This window comes from Anomalospiza imberbis, chromosome 3 (genome assembly GCF_031753505.1).
Source record: "Anomalospiza imberbis isolate Cuckoo-Finch-1a 21T00152 chromosome 3, ASM3175350v1, whole genome shotgun sequence".
Lineage (NCBI taxonomy): Eukaryota > Metazoa > Chordata > Aves > Passeriformes > Viduidae > Anomalospiza > Anomalospiza imberbis.
The window spans coordinates 52,962,344-52,975,726 of NC_089683.1; the positions used below are offsets into that span (position 1 = coordinate 52,962,344).

At 40.0% G+C, this 13,383-nt stretch overlaps 1 protein-coding gene across 6 annotated transcripts in view; it reads left to right on the plus strand.

Moving 5' to 3' along the window:
• The window catches only part of NCOA7 (nuclear receptor coactivator 7), an 83,532-nt gene that overhangs the window by 56,009 nt on the left and 14,140 nt on the right, over positions 1-13,383 (plus strand). For 4 of the 6 annotated variants that reach the window (XM_068184386.1, XM_068184384.1, XM_068184389.1 and 1 more), the window contains 7 exons: positions 3,216-3,295; positions 4,106-4,213; positions 4,998-5,096; positions 6,187-6,312; positions 8,474-8,658; positions 10,062-11,128; positions 12,538-12,706. In XM_068184386.1, the coding sequence (XP_068040487.1) occupies positions 3,216-3,295; positions 4,106-4,213; positions 4,998-5,096; positions 6,187-6,312; positions 8,474-8,658; positions 10,062-11,128; positions 12,538-12,706 (1,834 nt within the window). The remainder of the gene's footprint in view (positions 1-3,215; positions 3,296-4,105; positions 4,214-4,997; positions 5,097-6,186; positions 6,313-8,473; positions 8,659-10,061; positions 11,129-12,537; positions 12,707-13,383) is intronic. The other 2 variants (XM_068184388.1, XM_068184387.1) reach the window with 2 other exon arrangements.

Genomic DNA, 13,383 nt, shown 5'->3' on the forward strand with positions numbered 1-13,383 from the left:
CCTCACCACACGAGTGGTGTGTGGGCTTAGCAGTTCCTGTCAGGTTTAATGGATTCATTGCAATTTTTTCTTCTGGAGGTCTGAATTTTTAATTCATGATTTTAAGTCTTTCTATGCATGATTAAAAACATAGACTAGTTAAGAATTCACACTATTCAAATAATTAGGATGTTGTTTTGAATTGCCCAAACCTGTCTAGTAGTTAGACATAATGTATGGACAGTGTTCTCAACCCTTTTTTGCTGGGATAGAAAAAAAAAAAAGGGGCATAGGAAGTAGAAGAAAAAAGTATCCAAACACAAATTGTCAGATTTTGTTTTCAGGAGACAAAGTCACAGACTGTGACTGCTTCTTTTAGCCTGCAGCTAAACAGACTAGGCAACACGTATTCTTGCACATGGGTGTGAAAGAAAATTGTCTAATCATTCTACTTATTTAGGATTTATTAACATTTATTGACAAAAAACATGGTATTTTGTTTAATCTAAACTGAGCTTGTCTGTGAAACTTCTCTTTTTCTTGTCTTGCATTTAGAGGTTTTCAACTATGTGTGCATACTTAGTTCACTCTTCTCTGTTGTACCACACTTATGTTCAGGACCCTACTAAACAAACAGGTTCACAGTCCTGTCAACCAAGAACTAGAGCATATTATATGTCTCCTGGGAATACAGTATATATAGGTTATGAAAATGTTTTACATGTTATAGCATTTTCCTGGATAGTATTTCTTAATCTCCAAAGTTAGCAGGCAATGCAATTAGGAGGACCTCTTGGAAAGTACTGATATTTCACAGGGGGAGACAGAGGTGTCCTACCTCCCAGGTAGGAAGCTGCAGGGGAGAAAGTTGTCTGTATTGCTGTTTTGTGGTCTTTTTGTGCCACAGTGGCATAGTGGTTGCTATTGTGGTCAACTCTCTACTTTTAAACACAAAGCTTTGGAACAAAAAATGTTCAGCTAATAGCAAATATTACAAGCTCTTCAGAGAAACTGCTTTTATTGCATAGCGTTATTTCTCCCATCTACTTGCAGACTTAAACTTTTTCCCATTTTGCAGGAGGAAAATCTCTTTTCTCTCTCTACATCTCTCTGGCCTACTTTATTTTTATTCCCACCACTCTAAGGTCTTACCTGGTGCATGTCTAGTTAGTGTGAGATTATTGCTCTTAACTGTTTCCTACCTTGCGCACTGTTTCAGAGATAAGTAAGGGTAAAATATCTGAAAACTTGTCTACTTTTTTCAGCTAGACCAAGTCTAGCTGAAAGGTCTACCTTTCTGGTCTTTCTCCAGGGAAAGGTCAAAAAAAGTTCAGGTAGTTTGCCTACATGTGTGATATGTAGTTGTAATTATAGTTATCCTGGACTAGTTGAAGTGGTATCTCCTGGTAGCACAAAACCGTGTGAACTCAGTAGTGGGTAGGGTTTCTTCAGGCAGGATTGTGCCATATTGGCAGTTTTATGTAGGCAATGGATAAAGAAAGCATCCAGTATTTGTCAGATTTTTTGTTTGTCATGTTGTCATTGTGTTTCTGATGGTTTGATACTATGCCCTGCTGATGCTGCCATTACCTGTTTTATCACACACTGCTTTCACTTTGATCAGCAGAAGGTGGCGTGACAATGGTGAATATACAAATGGTCAGAAAAACACAGTAGGAAGCTAGTTAAAAATGTTTCAATGTGGGTGTCCAGTCTTACAGATGAAGTGTCTGAAATCCTTGAGTGATGCTGTGTTTCAAAATGCTGTCAGGGAAACGCCAGCATCATCCTATCTTCCTGTTCCTCCCGCTGTCCTTCATGCCACGTACACTATGTGCATGTAGTTAAACTGTGTTTGGTTTCTACAGGCTTTCTGCCTCTGTTGCCTTATCTGTAGTGTCCCTAACCAGTGCACTTCTCATGACTGCATCCCTGGCAGGTGGTGGGTGGGCTTTGCCAGCAGTAACATCTGGATGCATGTCCAGGAGTCTCTTCTGACTGACGCAGCCCCACAGCATTCATCTTGCTGTGGACATGGGCCATCAGAAGGCTCAGGTGCAGCACACTGGGCCAGCCCCTCCTTGTTCCTTGTGTACATTACAGTGTGGCAGGCAAGTCCTCGCCCTTCTTTTACTATCTGCCTCTTGCTCTCTGGAAATAGCAAAGGTTGCAGCAAAGCCTGAATGCAAGTCAGAAGCCCTGCGCTGCCATTTCCACTCCTTTCCTCCCTGATCTTCCAGAGCTGCTGGCTTGGACCAGGAGGAGTCCTCCCTGGACAACGTGTCCCTGCTCCTGGCTGCTGGTTTTGCTGGGCTCAGCCTTGCCTTGTCTTCTTGCCTCTCCCCACTTCATCCAGGCTGCAGCATCCTGCTGGAAGCAGTGGGACCTTTCTAGGGGCTTGGAGGCAGTCAGGCAGGGAGAGCCATGAATTGCCTCCTGGCACCCCATCCCCACTCCTGGAGCTGGGGCTGCATGCTGCCCTCTCCCCGCCCAGGTATGTGGGTCTGGGCTCTGGGTTTGGAGGGGAGCCTGGTGGGGCTGGGGCTGGCTGGGCAGCTCCATCCTCCCTGAGCCTTGGCTTTGCTCACCCACTGCTGTCGTAAGAATTGGAATTCTCTACCCTGCTCTGGTAGAGAGCTCTGGTGCTGACAGGTCACGAGTGCTTTTTGGGTCCTGCAAGGGTTTCTGCAGCTGCAGTGAGTTCTGTGTATTGTAGCTGATAGAAAATGTCTTCTGCACAAACTTTCTGCTTTCTCTGCTTGACTATACATGCATGATTTGCAGGACCCTTGGCACACTTTTACCTTCAGAAATTGAAGTAGTGTTTAAATATAAGGTACTTGTGGTGGAGTGGTGACTAACCAGTATTTGTTGTGGTTGTACCAAGGCAGTAGATACGTGCATATTCACCTGACAGTCCAAAGTACTTGTATCTAGCAGCTGAACTGTGTAGGAATCACTGAAAAAAACTATGGGAACAGTTGTGTATTGCTATGTGTATTATTATATATGATAATATATACATTACTCCTGCAGACTTCCTGAACCATTACTAAACCTGCTGTACTTGATGAAGTTTTCTTCCCTTACAATTTAATCTTAAGGCTTAATAGGCATTTTAATGTGTCCTCTTTCTTCTTCACAGCTGCAATTTGCACATGCTGTAGATCTCCTTCAAAACATGCTGAAAGGTAAACATCTTGGCAGTCAATTACTTGAATTTTTTTTCTCTTTAGATGACAATCAAAACAAAAGCAATGAAAAGAAAGAGAAGAAGATGGTTTCTCAGAAGCCTCATGGTACCATAGAATATACAGTAAGTGCTGGTGTGTGGTGTGTTCATGCTTGCCTCTTGAAAGTGGAGTTGTTGAGAGGGGGGCAGCGGCACAAAACTGTAAGCACTAATTCTTTATAAGTTTGCATTTATCTCATAGGGATTGCCCCCATTGATACCATTCTAATACCACTGTATGGGGGGAGCTAAGGTCACATCCTGAATCTCTGTTCAACTCAGGATTTCTGCCTCTTGCAGCTGCCAGTTCCATTTTTACTTCTGCATTATGGCTCTCTAATAGAGCAGTAGTTTTGTTATTTTGAAAAATATTCCTATTCTGCAGTGTTGCTTAAGTCTTCAAGCACAATGAGTTGACTGTGCTTGATGAGATCTGTTTTTCTAAGCTGAAGCAGAGCAGCAGTGTGCTAGCTCTGCTCTGTCCGTGTCAGCCCTCAGGTCCCTAAGTGCATTCCACTCTACCATACAGAGCTTCTGTGGAAGGTGGTGTCCCAGCTGGGAACTGCACAAATGCCTGACATGCTGTGGCTGCTGGAGGTGTAGTGAACTTTGCAGTGTATGACCTTCCCCCCCTTGCCAAACCAGTTGTAAATACAGATGTGCTGCTTTAAAGTTTTAAGAGAAAAGGAGAGGGACATCTGTAACACCTCTACATTTTTTCGACTGTATATTGTGAAAGAATATTTCTGTCCTTTTTTTTGATACTGGTTTATCACCTAAGCTATTAAATAGATGTCTATCAAGTCTATCCCTGCAAACATTCTGTTAAATGGGTTTAGTTCATGTGTGGTGCTCTGTTCAGTATGCTTCCTTAGTCATCAACTCTTTCTTCAGGCTGGAAATCAGGACACCATAAACAGCATAGCATTAAAGTTCAACGTCACCCCAAACAAGCTTGTGGAGCTCAATAAGCTTTTCACACAGACAATTGTGCCAGGGCAGGTAAGTCTTTTATTTATCTGGGCTTTTTTAAAATACCTGAAACATAATTATTTGGTAGGTATTTAGAAGTTTTTTTACTACTTACATGTATCTTTTAGGTACTTGGATACAAGGATAGTGGACAGTAATTTAAAGCCCTCCCTCAAAGTGAAACTCAGTAGATTATTACTTGGAATTGGTGTGATGGAAAGCTTTGTAATTGCCGTATCTGACTTGTTATTTATGTACTGTCACTAAAGCTTAAAGATGACTCTGAAGCTCAAGAAGATAATACAGGTGTTCCAAGGGAGTTGGATTATTGGGAAGTCTGGATAAATGGAATCTGTAATGGATTAAAGAATTAGAGAGAGACAGAAATTGAAATGCCTTTGTGCCATTATGTTGGGTATGAGTCAGTCTCCTGCAAGATGAGAAATAAATGGAGAGACTTTTTAGGAGAGTCCTAATTCCTAAAATTTCCAAGACTTAAAATGCAAGTGTGGAGATTAACGCTTGCTTCATAAAGAGCAGATCTCTACTTCTGCTTCATGGCCATGAGGAGGTCAAAGTGTCTTGATTTGCAGATAGGGAAACTGAGGCACAGAGAGATGGTGTGACTTGCCTAAGAATACCCAGCAGACAAAAGCTGGAATAAGGAAATAAGTTTCATTTTTCTGAATGTTTTTAAGGTGTACGTTGTAACTATGAATGATCAGTATTGTGTTGTGTTTCTAATGCAGCATAGTTGTATTAGAACCTTTTAAAGCTCCTGCCTCAATGTTTTGAAATACCTGTTTGTATTTAGATTCTTTTTGTGCCAGATACAAGTGCTGGGAGGCTGTCTTCTAGTCCTGGTGCTCCTGTTTCTCCCTCATCATCAGATGCTGAATATGATAAACTCCCTGTAAGTCAAACATGGTTCACTGGTCTTAAACTCTCAAAATATTTTCTGATTCTGAAGCTGAGAATCAAGGCTGTGTAAATAGGGGTTTTTTGAGTTTACAGGCCTTGTGTGTAGTGTCTTGCATTAAATTAGCTTGCTGTACTACAAAATTTACCATAGTCTTAAAAATACTCCAAATTAAGGGAATTCTGAGTGTGGAAACCCATTACAAGTTCAGTTGGGCCCTAAGTCCATCAAAAGTACTAAAAATAATGTAGTGCATAATCATTAAAGAATAGAAAGCTAAATATGAAAAATTTAGTGTTTCTTACTGGAGATTTTTGTGCTGCTCTGTAGTCTAGAGCCTTGATCCTGCACTGGCATCCTTGAACAGGGAGGCTGTTAGTTTAGTCCGAGCAGTCAGTTTCTTTCTAGTTAAATTGTGGTGGTACCCATATATAGACTTGTCTTGAGACAAGACTGCTGGATTTAATCTTTGTAAAAGGCCTTGGCATAGTTGATCTTTGATTTTCTTTAGAAGGGTGATTGGCGATAATGATTTTTAGGTAGTACCTTTAGGCAGTTTAGCTGCCTTTAACATCTTTAACATCTGGTGAGATTAAAGTATTTAGTCATTTCAGATACATCACTAATCAAAAGTGGAGAGGAGCTTGGAGTGAATAATTTTGTTTAATCTTAGCCCTATGCCATCTGCATGGGGAGTCACACCAGTGCTCTGTGAGCAGAGGTCTTCAGTGTAGATGATGTGTCAAGGCAGGCCCTCTCCCTAATGAGAGTGTGTAATTGGATTTTAGTGAGTTGACCTGCCTTGATGCTTTTTTAATTTCTTGCCTTTTATTTGTATGGAGTTTCTTGTAAGGTTACAAGGATGGTTTTTTTTTTTTTTTTTTTTTTTTTTTTTTTTTTTTTTTTTCTTTCAATAGAGGATACTGTGAGGAGTGTAAATATATACCTACATACATGACCATTGCTTTTCTTCCTTATGCAAATGGAAAATAATTGTTTGAACCCCTGGCCTTGTAGTTTTCAAAAATCTGGAAGTATATGATTCTGGTCCTGTTGCTCTGCACTGAACTTTTTCTTTTCTAAGGATGCTGATTTGGCAAGAAAGGCTTTCAAACCAGTGGAGAGAGTCCTGTCCTCTACTTCAGAAGAGGATGAGCCTGTGGTTGTCAAATTTTTAAAAATGAACTGTCGTTACTTCACAGATGGTAAGGTAGGTGGAACCTGATTTTTGGGCATTTTTGGGCATTGTTTGAGATTCTGTTTGGATAAGTGAGAAATGAATGCTGGGGGAGTCAAATTTCATATTTTTAAAGAATGTAAAAGTTATGTTGGCTTTATCTATTACTGTTGTGTTTGTTACTACTGATAATATGCTGTATAATTTGTTCTTTTGCTTGTGTGTTGCTAGAGAGACAGAGAGAACTGCATTTCAGAATTATGACATGTCAGGATTAGTTGTCCAGTTCCATCAAATTGAGCAACAGCTTTATAAAATGAGTACATGACAATCTATTTCATTTATGACATGAAGATAAATTTTAACTGTTTCCAGAGCAGTGTTTCCAAATATGTTTATGTTGCTTCTGCACTTGCTAATGAATGTTGTGCAAGCCTAATAAAAGGATAAATATTGCATTATACCATTTTTCTTTCTGTCTCTTGTAACATAGGCCAGGACTGCAATCCTAAATTACAGCAACTGTTTTAGAAGTACAGAGCTTGGGTAGTATCTTAGCCCTTTTCTCAAGGTTGCAAGACACTGTCTTCCTGGACTGCCTACTTTGACATATCTGTCCTTGTTGACTCTGGTTTCAGCTGTCTGCATGTTCGGGTTTTCAAGTTCTCTGGAATTTATAATACTGGAGATGCTAATCATTGTAGTTGCAACATTTTTTCTCCCCTTAGTCCTGACTTTTGTAAGATGGATGCATTTACACCTACAGTTTCTGGCTTCTTTTTGCATTGAGTGGATGTAGACAGTATTTAACAACTCTGCAGTTTTACAGTCTGTATTTTGTAGAACGTAAGAGAGGTCTACTTGATGTCTGGCATGTCAATTAGGGCAGTACTGTCATTTGCTATGCGATGCTTGTTAGGTGCAGAAGATAGAGATTGCCAATTTTATGGCTGAAGGATAGAAAAAAGTAATTTTCAATCAGAGCAATCAAAAATGAAAAGGCTTCTTTGCCAGTGTAGCTGAAATCCCTTGTTGCCTGGCTTCCTGCAGTGGCTGGGTGGGAAATACGTCCTACTGATGTATTGTATTCTGGCTTCTGAGAGAAGCCTCTGCACTTGTTTTCATTCTGTCATCCAAACACAAACCAAGCTTGAGGACCGAGTCATACAGGAGAAGGAAATGGGAAATACAAACAGACTTTGCTTTATAAAGGAGCGGGCATTCCTGTGCTCATTTGCCAGTGCCAAGCCATCAGCTTGCTAGCTTAACTGCTTTTAAAAAAAGCCTTACAGACCAAGCTTGTGGTCTTTTACCTGCATATTTATGAGCCTTCCTTGGCTTTTGTTGCAGATGACTTCGTATAATTAATAGTACCTGCAGTGTGGGCCATTCCAGTTGATCTCTGTCTCTTATTTGTCAGATGTCATGATTTACACACAGATTCTGAGTTAGTCTGGTGAATTTTGTAGTTCATCTGGAGGAGAGGGTGCAGAAGCGAGACACTGGAAATCTTTTTAAACCTTGGAAAAATGGTCATTTGCCATGGATTGGTGCTCAATAGTGGCTGATGCAGCAGCCTTTTATCAAATCCACTGCTAGAGCACATTTTGAAGAATTAAATGAGTCCTCTGCAGCTGTGCAGAATACGCTTGGACCAATCATAGGAAGCTGTTTCTAGGTTGGGAAGAAGCTGTCTCAGATCCCTGTATGGAGAAGCTTTTTGCATGTACCTCTGGGAAAGTAGATCAAGGGACCTCTGATGTTAGCTTGGCATAGTAACCTCGATGTTTCCATGAGTAAAACTGCATGCAAGTGTGTTGGTTGTATGTAAATTCATGGATCAAATGAAAGTAGCTGCATCAATAATTAAATGCTATGTAGTTTTTTAAGAAAATAAATCCACTAATCTGTTTTGTCTGAGATTAGCAATCACATTTTTAGCTTGTAGCAGCACTGAAAGTCGAATAGTTCACATGTTCTTCCTTATCAGCCAGGAACATGGATGCTACTAAGAATTTTTTTTTCTCTCTTTATAATGTCTTGATGCAATTGAAAAGTAAAGTATTTTGCTAGCAAACACTGTATGACACAGGCAGGAAAGTGGTTTTTCTTTTGAGGATAGTAGCCTAAAGTCCAACACCCAATGATAACTGCATTACATGTGATGTGCTGACTCTTTCTTCTCTTGTTTTAGGGCGTTGTTGGAGGAGTCATGATAGTAACTCCAAACAATATCATGTTTGACCCACATAAGTCTGATCCTCTGGTAATTGAGAATGGCTGCGAAGAATATGGGCTCATCTGCCCCATGGAGGAGGTTGTCTCTATAGCTCTCTACAATGACATCTCTCACATGAAGATTAAAGATGCATTGCCATCGTAAGGAGTGTTCTTCCCTGAACTTACGTTTGCAGATTTTCAGTAAGGGTCATGGAAAAGGGGTGGGGAATGGGGCAATGGAGGGGAAGAGTTTTAATGCAACAGAGTAAAGTGCCAGCAAATTAATGATTCACATGTGTTGTTCTTCAGAGCAACAACTTCCTCTTTAGAACACTGAAATGGCATTAAACGCAAATGGGTCACAAATGTGAGAACCCAAGTGCAAAGGAGTAGAAACAGTAATTAATAAAAGTGTTTGTAATATGCCATGGTAGTAGGGCTCTTGCACTGACCTGTCTCTAGGGCTCTTTGAGTGAATGTGAAGAGGTTTCGATTTTGACCATTATTGTGTTACCAGGACTGTTCTCAGAGGAGTATTTGAAACTTTTGAAGGTAACACCAACATAGCTGCCATCTTCAGGACTTACAGAAACACCAGACTGTGGAATACTTCTATCTCAGAACCAGAAATGCATTGATAGTTATAATCTATAATACATTATAGACTTTCTGGGGTGGGCTGCTTTCGTTTATGCACAGACCAGGCACTCCTTATCTATTTGTTCTAAGAGGATTTTGTTCTTACAGGCAATACCTGTTTGAACAGTGAAATTCATTGAATCTCTCATTTCAAGAAAAACTTTCCAGATACTTGCAACACTAGTTTCTGGAGTATTTAATAACTTCTTAGAAATTTTTAGGTGATGAAGATCTTGTTTTCTAATTCTCCTCAGAGTTCTAGCAGTAACAAAGAGCTCAAATTTTATGCTGATATGTTTATTCAGAATTTTTCATTTTGAAATGTTTTATGATTGTTCTGCTTTAAAAGACATATCTGGGGAAGCCTGCATTCAAACAGTATGTTTGAATAATGGAGACAAATAGAAGAAGAAGGCTACTTACTGTGTTGCCTGTTACTGTTCCGCAGTAAACGTGTTGAAACAGGATACAGTTTATCTCTGATTTTTTTTTTTCTCAAAAATACATTTGAACTGACTAGGGAAGCATGGATGGTTGTAGATGTTGACTCATTGTCAGATATGGGAAATTACAATATTAATATGATTTGAATTAAATTCCAGAAGCTAAATACATGTCCTGTGTTTTTTTGTTATGGAACTTCTGATGACTTGCACATTCTTGCTACATGTTACATTTCTTCACCCATGTGGCATATTCTGCCAAGTGGTTTACTCATTTTATTTTGATATTATACTTTCAGCATTTTCCTCCATTGTCTTTAAAGTCACTTATTGCCAGTACTGTATGTTTACTTTGGAGAAAATTATTTTTCTATGAGTTTCATGGTTTAAGTTAAGTTGATGCTTAGTTTTTATTTTCATTTTTTTCTGTTTCCATTTTGCTTTTAACATCGTACGTACATCCATCATTTCCCCTGACAGTGACATACCAAAGGATCTTTGTCCTCTGTACAGGCCAGGAGAATGGGAAGACCTGTCCTCTGAGAAAGATATCAATCCTTTCAGCAAATTCAAATCCCTTAGCAAGGAAAAGAGGCAGCAGAATGGGGATGCATCTGTTGCTCTGGGTGCCAAACAGATAAAGCCTTCAGATAAGGAAAAGTCTGCTGATTTTGAAGTTCTTCAGTCATCAGAGAGTATGGGCTCAATCAAATCAAAGTCTCTGGAGTTTCCCAACAACATCACTGCCACTGAACATTTGGAAAAGTTTGATGCAGATGCATGTACCAAGGACCCTTCCAGGGGAAAAAATGCTTCAGATACCAAAACCAAAGAAATATCCTTTCTAGGAGAAGGAGAGGATGAATTCTCTGAGCTTGAAAAGGCATCATCTCGTATGGATAGAGGGTTGGACAGGAAAATCTCGGTAATGGAAGGCTTGCTGGCTGACCCCAGGGACTTGGGGAGAACTAAGCAGCAGGTAACCAAACCTTCTACAGAAGTCCAGGAGCACTTGACAGTTGATTCCTTGGAAAAAAAGGACAGTGTTGAACCTAAAGCTGACTTAGACTTAGAGCTGTGTGAAAAGCAAGATGTTATTCCAGAAGTAAACAAATGTGTCAGTACTCCGACAGGTAAGGTGGAGACTGAATTGGACACTAAGAAAGAGCTAGAGAAAGATAAACTTATTGAATTTTACCTCAATAAAGATGGAAATGGGTCTCAGTCATCTGAAGATTTACACAAGGCTGAAATCCAGAAAGGTGAAAACAATAAAGCAATTGGCATAGACCTTACACTTAGCTGTTCAAAGTCCCAAGCTAATGAAGTCCATACAGTTAAAAGTATGGAGCTTGATTCCTGCTGTGTTGAAAGGAAAGCACCTTCATTAGAAATCAGCTCAGCAGCAGCAGAGGAAAAGGATCTGAAAGAGTCTGTGGACTCTTCATTAGTACCAACTGTAGACAAGACCTGTCAAGAAACAAAGTTAGACAATCAATCAGAAATCAGACTGTGGCTGCTGCAGAAAATTCAAGTGCCAATTGAAGGTAGGTCTCTGGTTATCCTTGTTTCCTCTGAGACTTGGACAGCGTTATGACGGTAACCTTTGAACTGACAGCCTTCTCTAAATTTCTTCTTTCTGTAATCCATGGTCTCTTTTTTAGTCCTTGTGTATTTCAATTTTATATTACCTGCTATCTTCAATTCTCTAAGCTTATAGTTTGATAAATAGCTTGTGTGCTCTTTCCACATTCAGTGATTGCTGCTTATATAATCTTTACTTCTGTTTGCTGACTCTAAGAAGGATAGTGAAATGTCATCAAATTTCAGTACTGGCAGGGACACTTCATGGCCAAGAAATTGTCACTCTCTATTGGTAACCACTGTTGCCTCATTGAAGTCTGTCAATTTTGTTTCTGATAGTATCCAAGGAAGTAGAGCATTGCTGTGAAGGGGGGCACCAAAATATTCTTGACAATATTTGCATGTGTCTGGTGTCTCTCATACTATGGAAACCATTAAAGAAGTGATAAATAGGAATACATGTATAGTCCTACTGAGTGATCAGTTTTCTCCTGATTGCATAATGATAGAAATAATTAAGGCTGTTCCAGCAAAGCACATACCAGAATGAAATCTCTGTTCAGAGCGTGTGCACACATATTGCCATTTTTACAGCAGCCCAGTGCCTCTAAGCAGTAGTCTGTCCTGGAGCATTGATGCTCCTCTCTCTGGGTAATTTAATGAACCAGTGGACATACCCTTGAGTCAAATCAGGTGGTGGGGATGATTAAAGTGGAAGTCTCTATTTTAAGAGCAGTTGTTCTTAAAATGATTTTTCCTTTTTTTTTTTATAAGGGTTTCTGCTGGTGGTATTTGGCTGTACGTGTGCTGCTAAAACAAAGAAGGCAACTTCAGTGTGACTGAAGCTATAGTTTAATAAGCAAGTTTTTTTGTCACACTACCAGTTTAAGGAGTCTAAACTGCTTTTAGGCTTGGCCTTGTCTTGAGCAGATAAAAGGTGCTTGTATGGCTGTGTGACTGACAGAGTTGGGAAACTGAGCTTTTTGTGTGCGTGCGTGTATGTGTGCATGCAGGATTACCCTTCAGCCTGAATGGATTTTCTGAACCCTAACATGTTCCCTTTATTTGCCTGCTTTGTGTTGCAGGCAGCACCCAGCCTCGTCATCTTACCTATTTCTTTACAGGGCTGTTCTGTACACAGATGTATGGCTGAGGGGAATACAGGCTGTGACAAAATGGGAATAAATGGCCACAGTTTAGGATGAATGTGGTTTTACTAAACCAGTTGTGCTGTTGAAGTCAGGTGTAATTCTGTGTATGGTGCCTCTGAGTATTCCTTTGCACAAGATTGTTAATCTTTGTCACAGTGTTTTATCAGCTGTAGTATTTGTACTTTCCTGTAAGCAGACTGTTTCTCTTGTGTCTTGTTCAGATATGCTTCCTTCAAAAGAGGAGAAGAGCAAGACTCCTCCAATGTTTCTGTGCATTAAAGTAGGCAAGCCCATGAGAAAGTCCTTTGTGTCTCAGAGCATGACCATGTCTCAACAGTACAGTAAAAAGATAAAGCAACCGGAGTACTGGTTTGCTGTTCCTCGGGAAAGGTAAGCTGCACTCCTGTTAGCACAAAAATATCAATCTGGTACTTTTTGAAGTAATGTGAAGTGCTTTCTAGAGCTGAATCTTACATTGCCTACATGGTCCAAGTTGTGAAGTGAAGCAGCGATGCTGAGGGGTGCCCTCATTTCATTCCATGCCAGCAACATAAAGCAGTGTTTATTGCTGGTCTGATATGGCTCTCAGTGGGAAGGAAAAAGGGCTCAGGTACCATTTGAAGATGGAAAGAGGGATATATGTGCAGCTAACATATGATAAAAGAACTGGGAGATGATCAGGGTTTCAGCTGTAGTCTAGGAAGTGAGGGAAAGGGGAGCTGGAGGGGCATGGAATCTACTGAGGTGTCAGTGCTAAAAAAAATAGGCATTTCACATGAGCAAAGGGCATCATGTGGGAAAAGGGACACACTCCTAACTAAACAGGTGTGAGGATTTCTGTCTTTTGTCCTATTAATAATAGTCCCTTTGCAGTAAAATTGAGGAACACAAATGTTTTCCTGTAGATGTGTATTATAGTACTCTAGAAAAAAGCAAACCAACAAACTAGAGAAGTGGAGGTCTGTGATTTTCCTCATAAATCACCCAAGAATTTTCACTGGCTGTGAAGAATCAAATATGTGATCCTTTTTTTGACAGAAGGCAACTAGAGCAATTCTCTGGTCTGT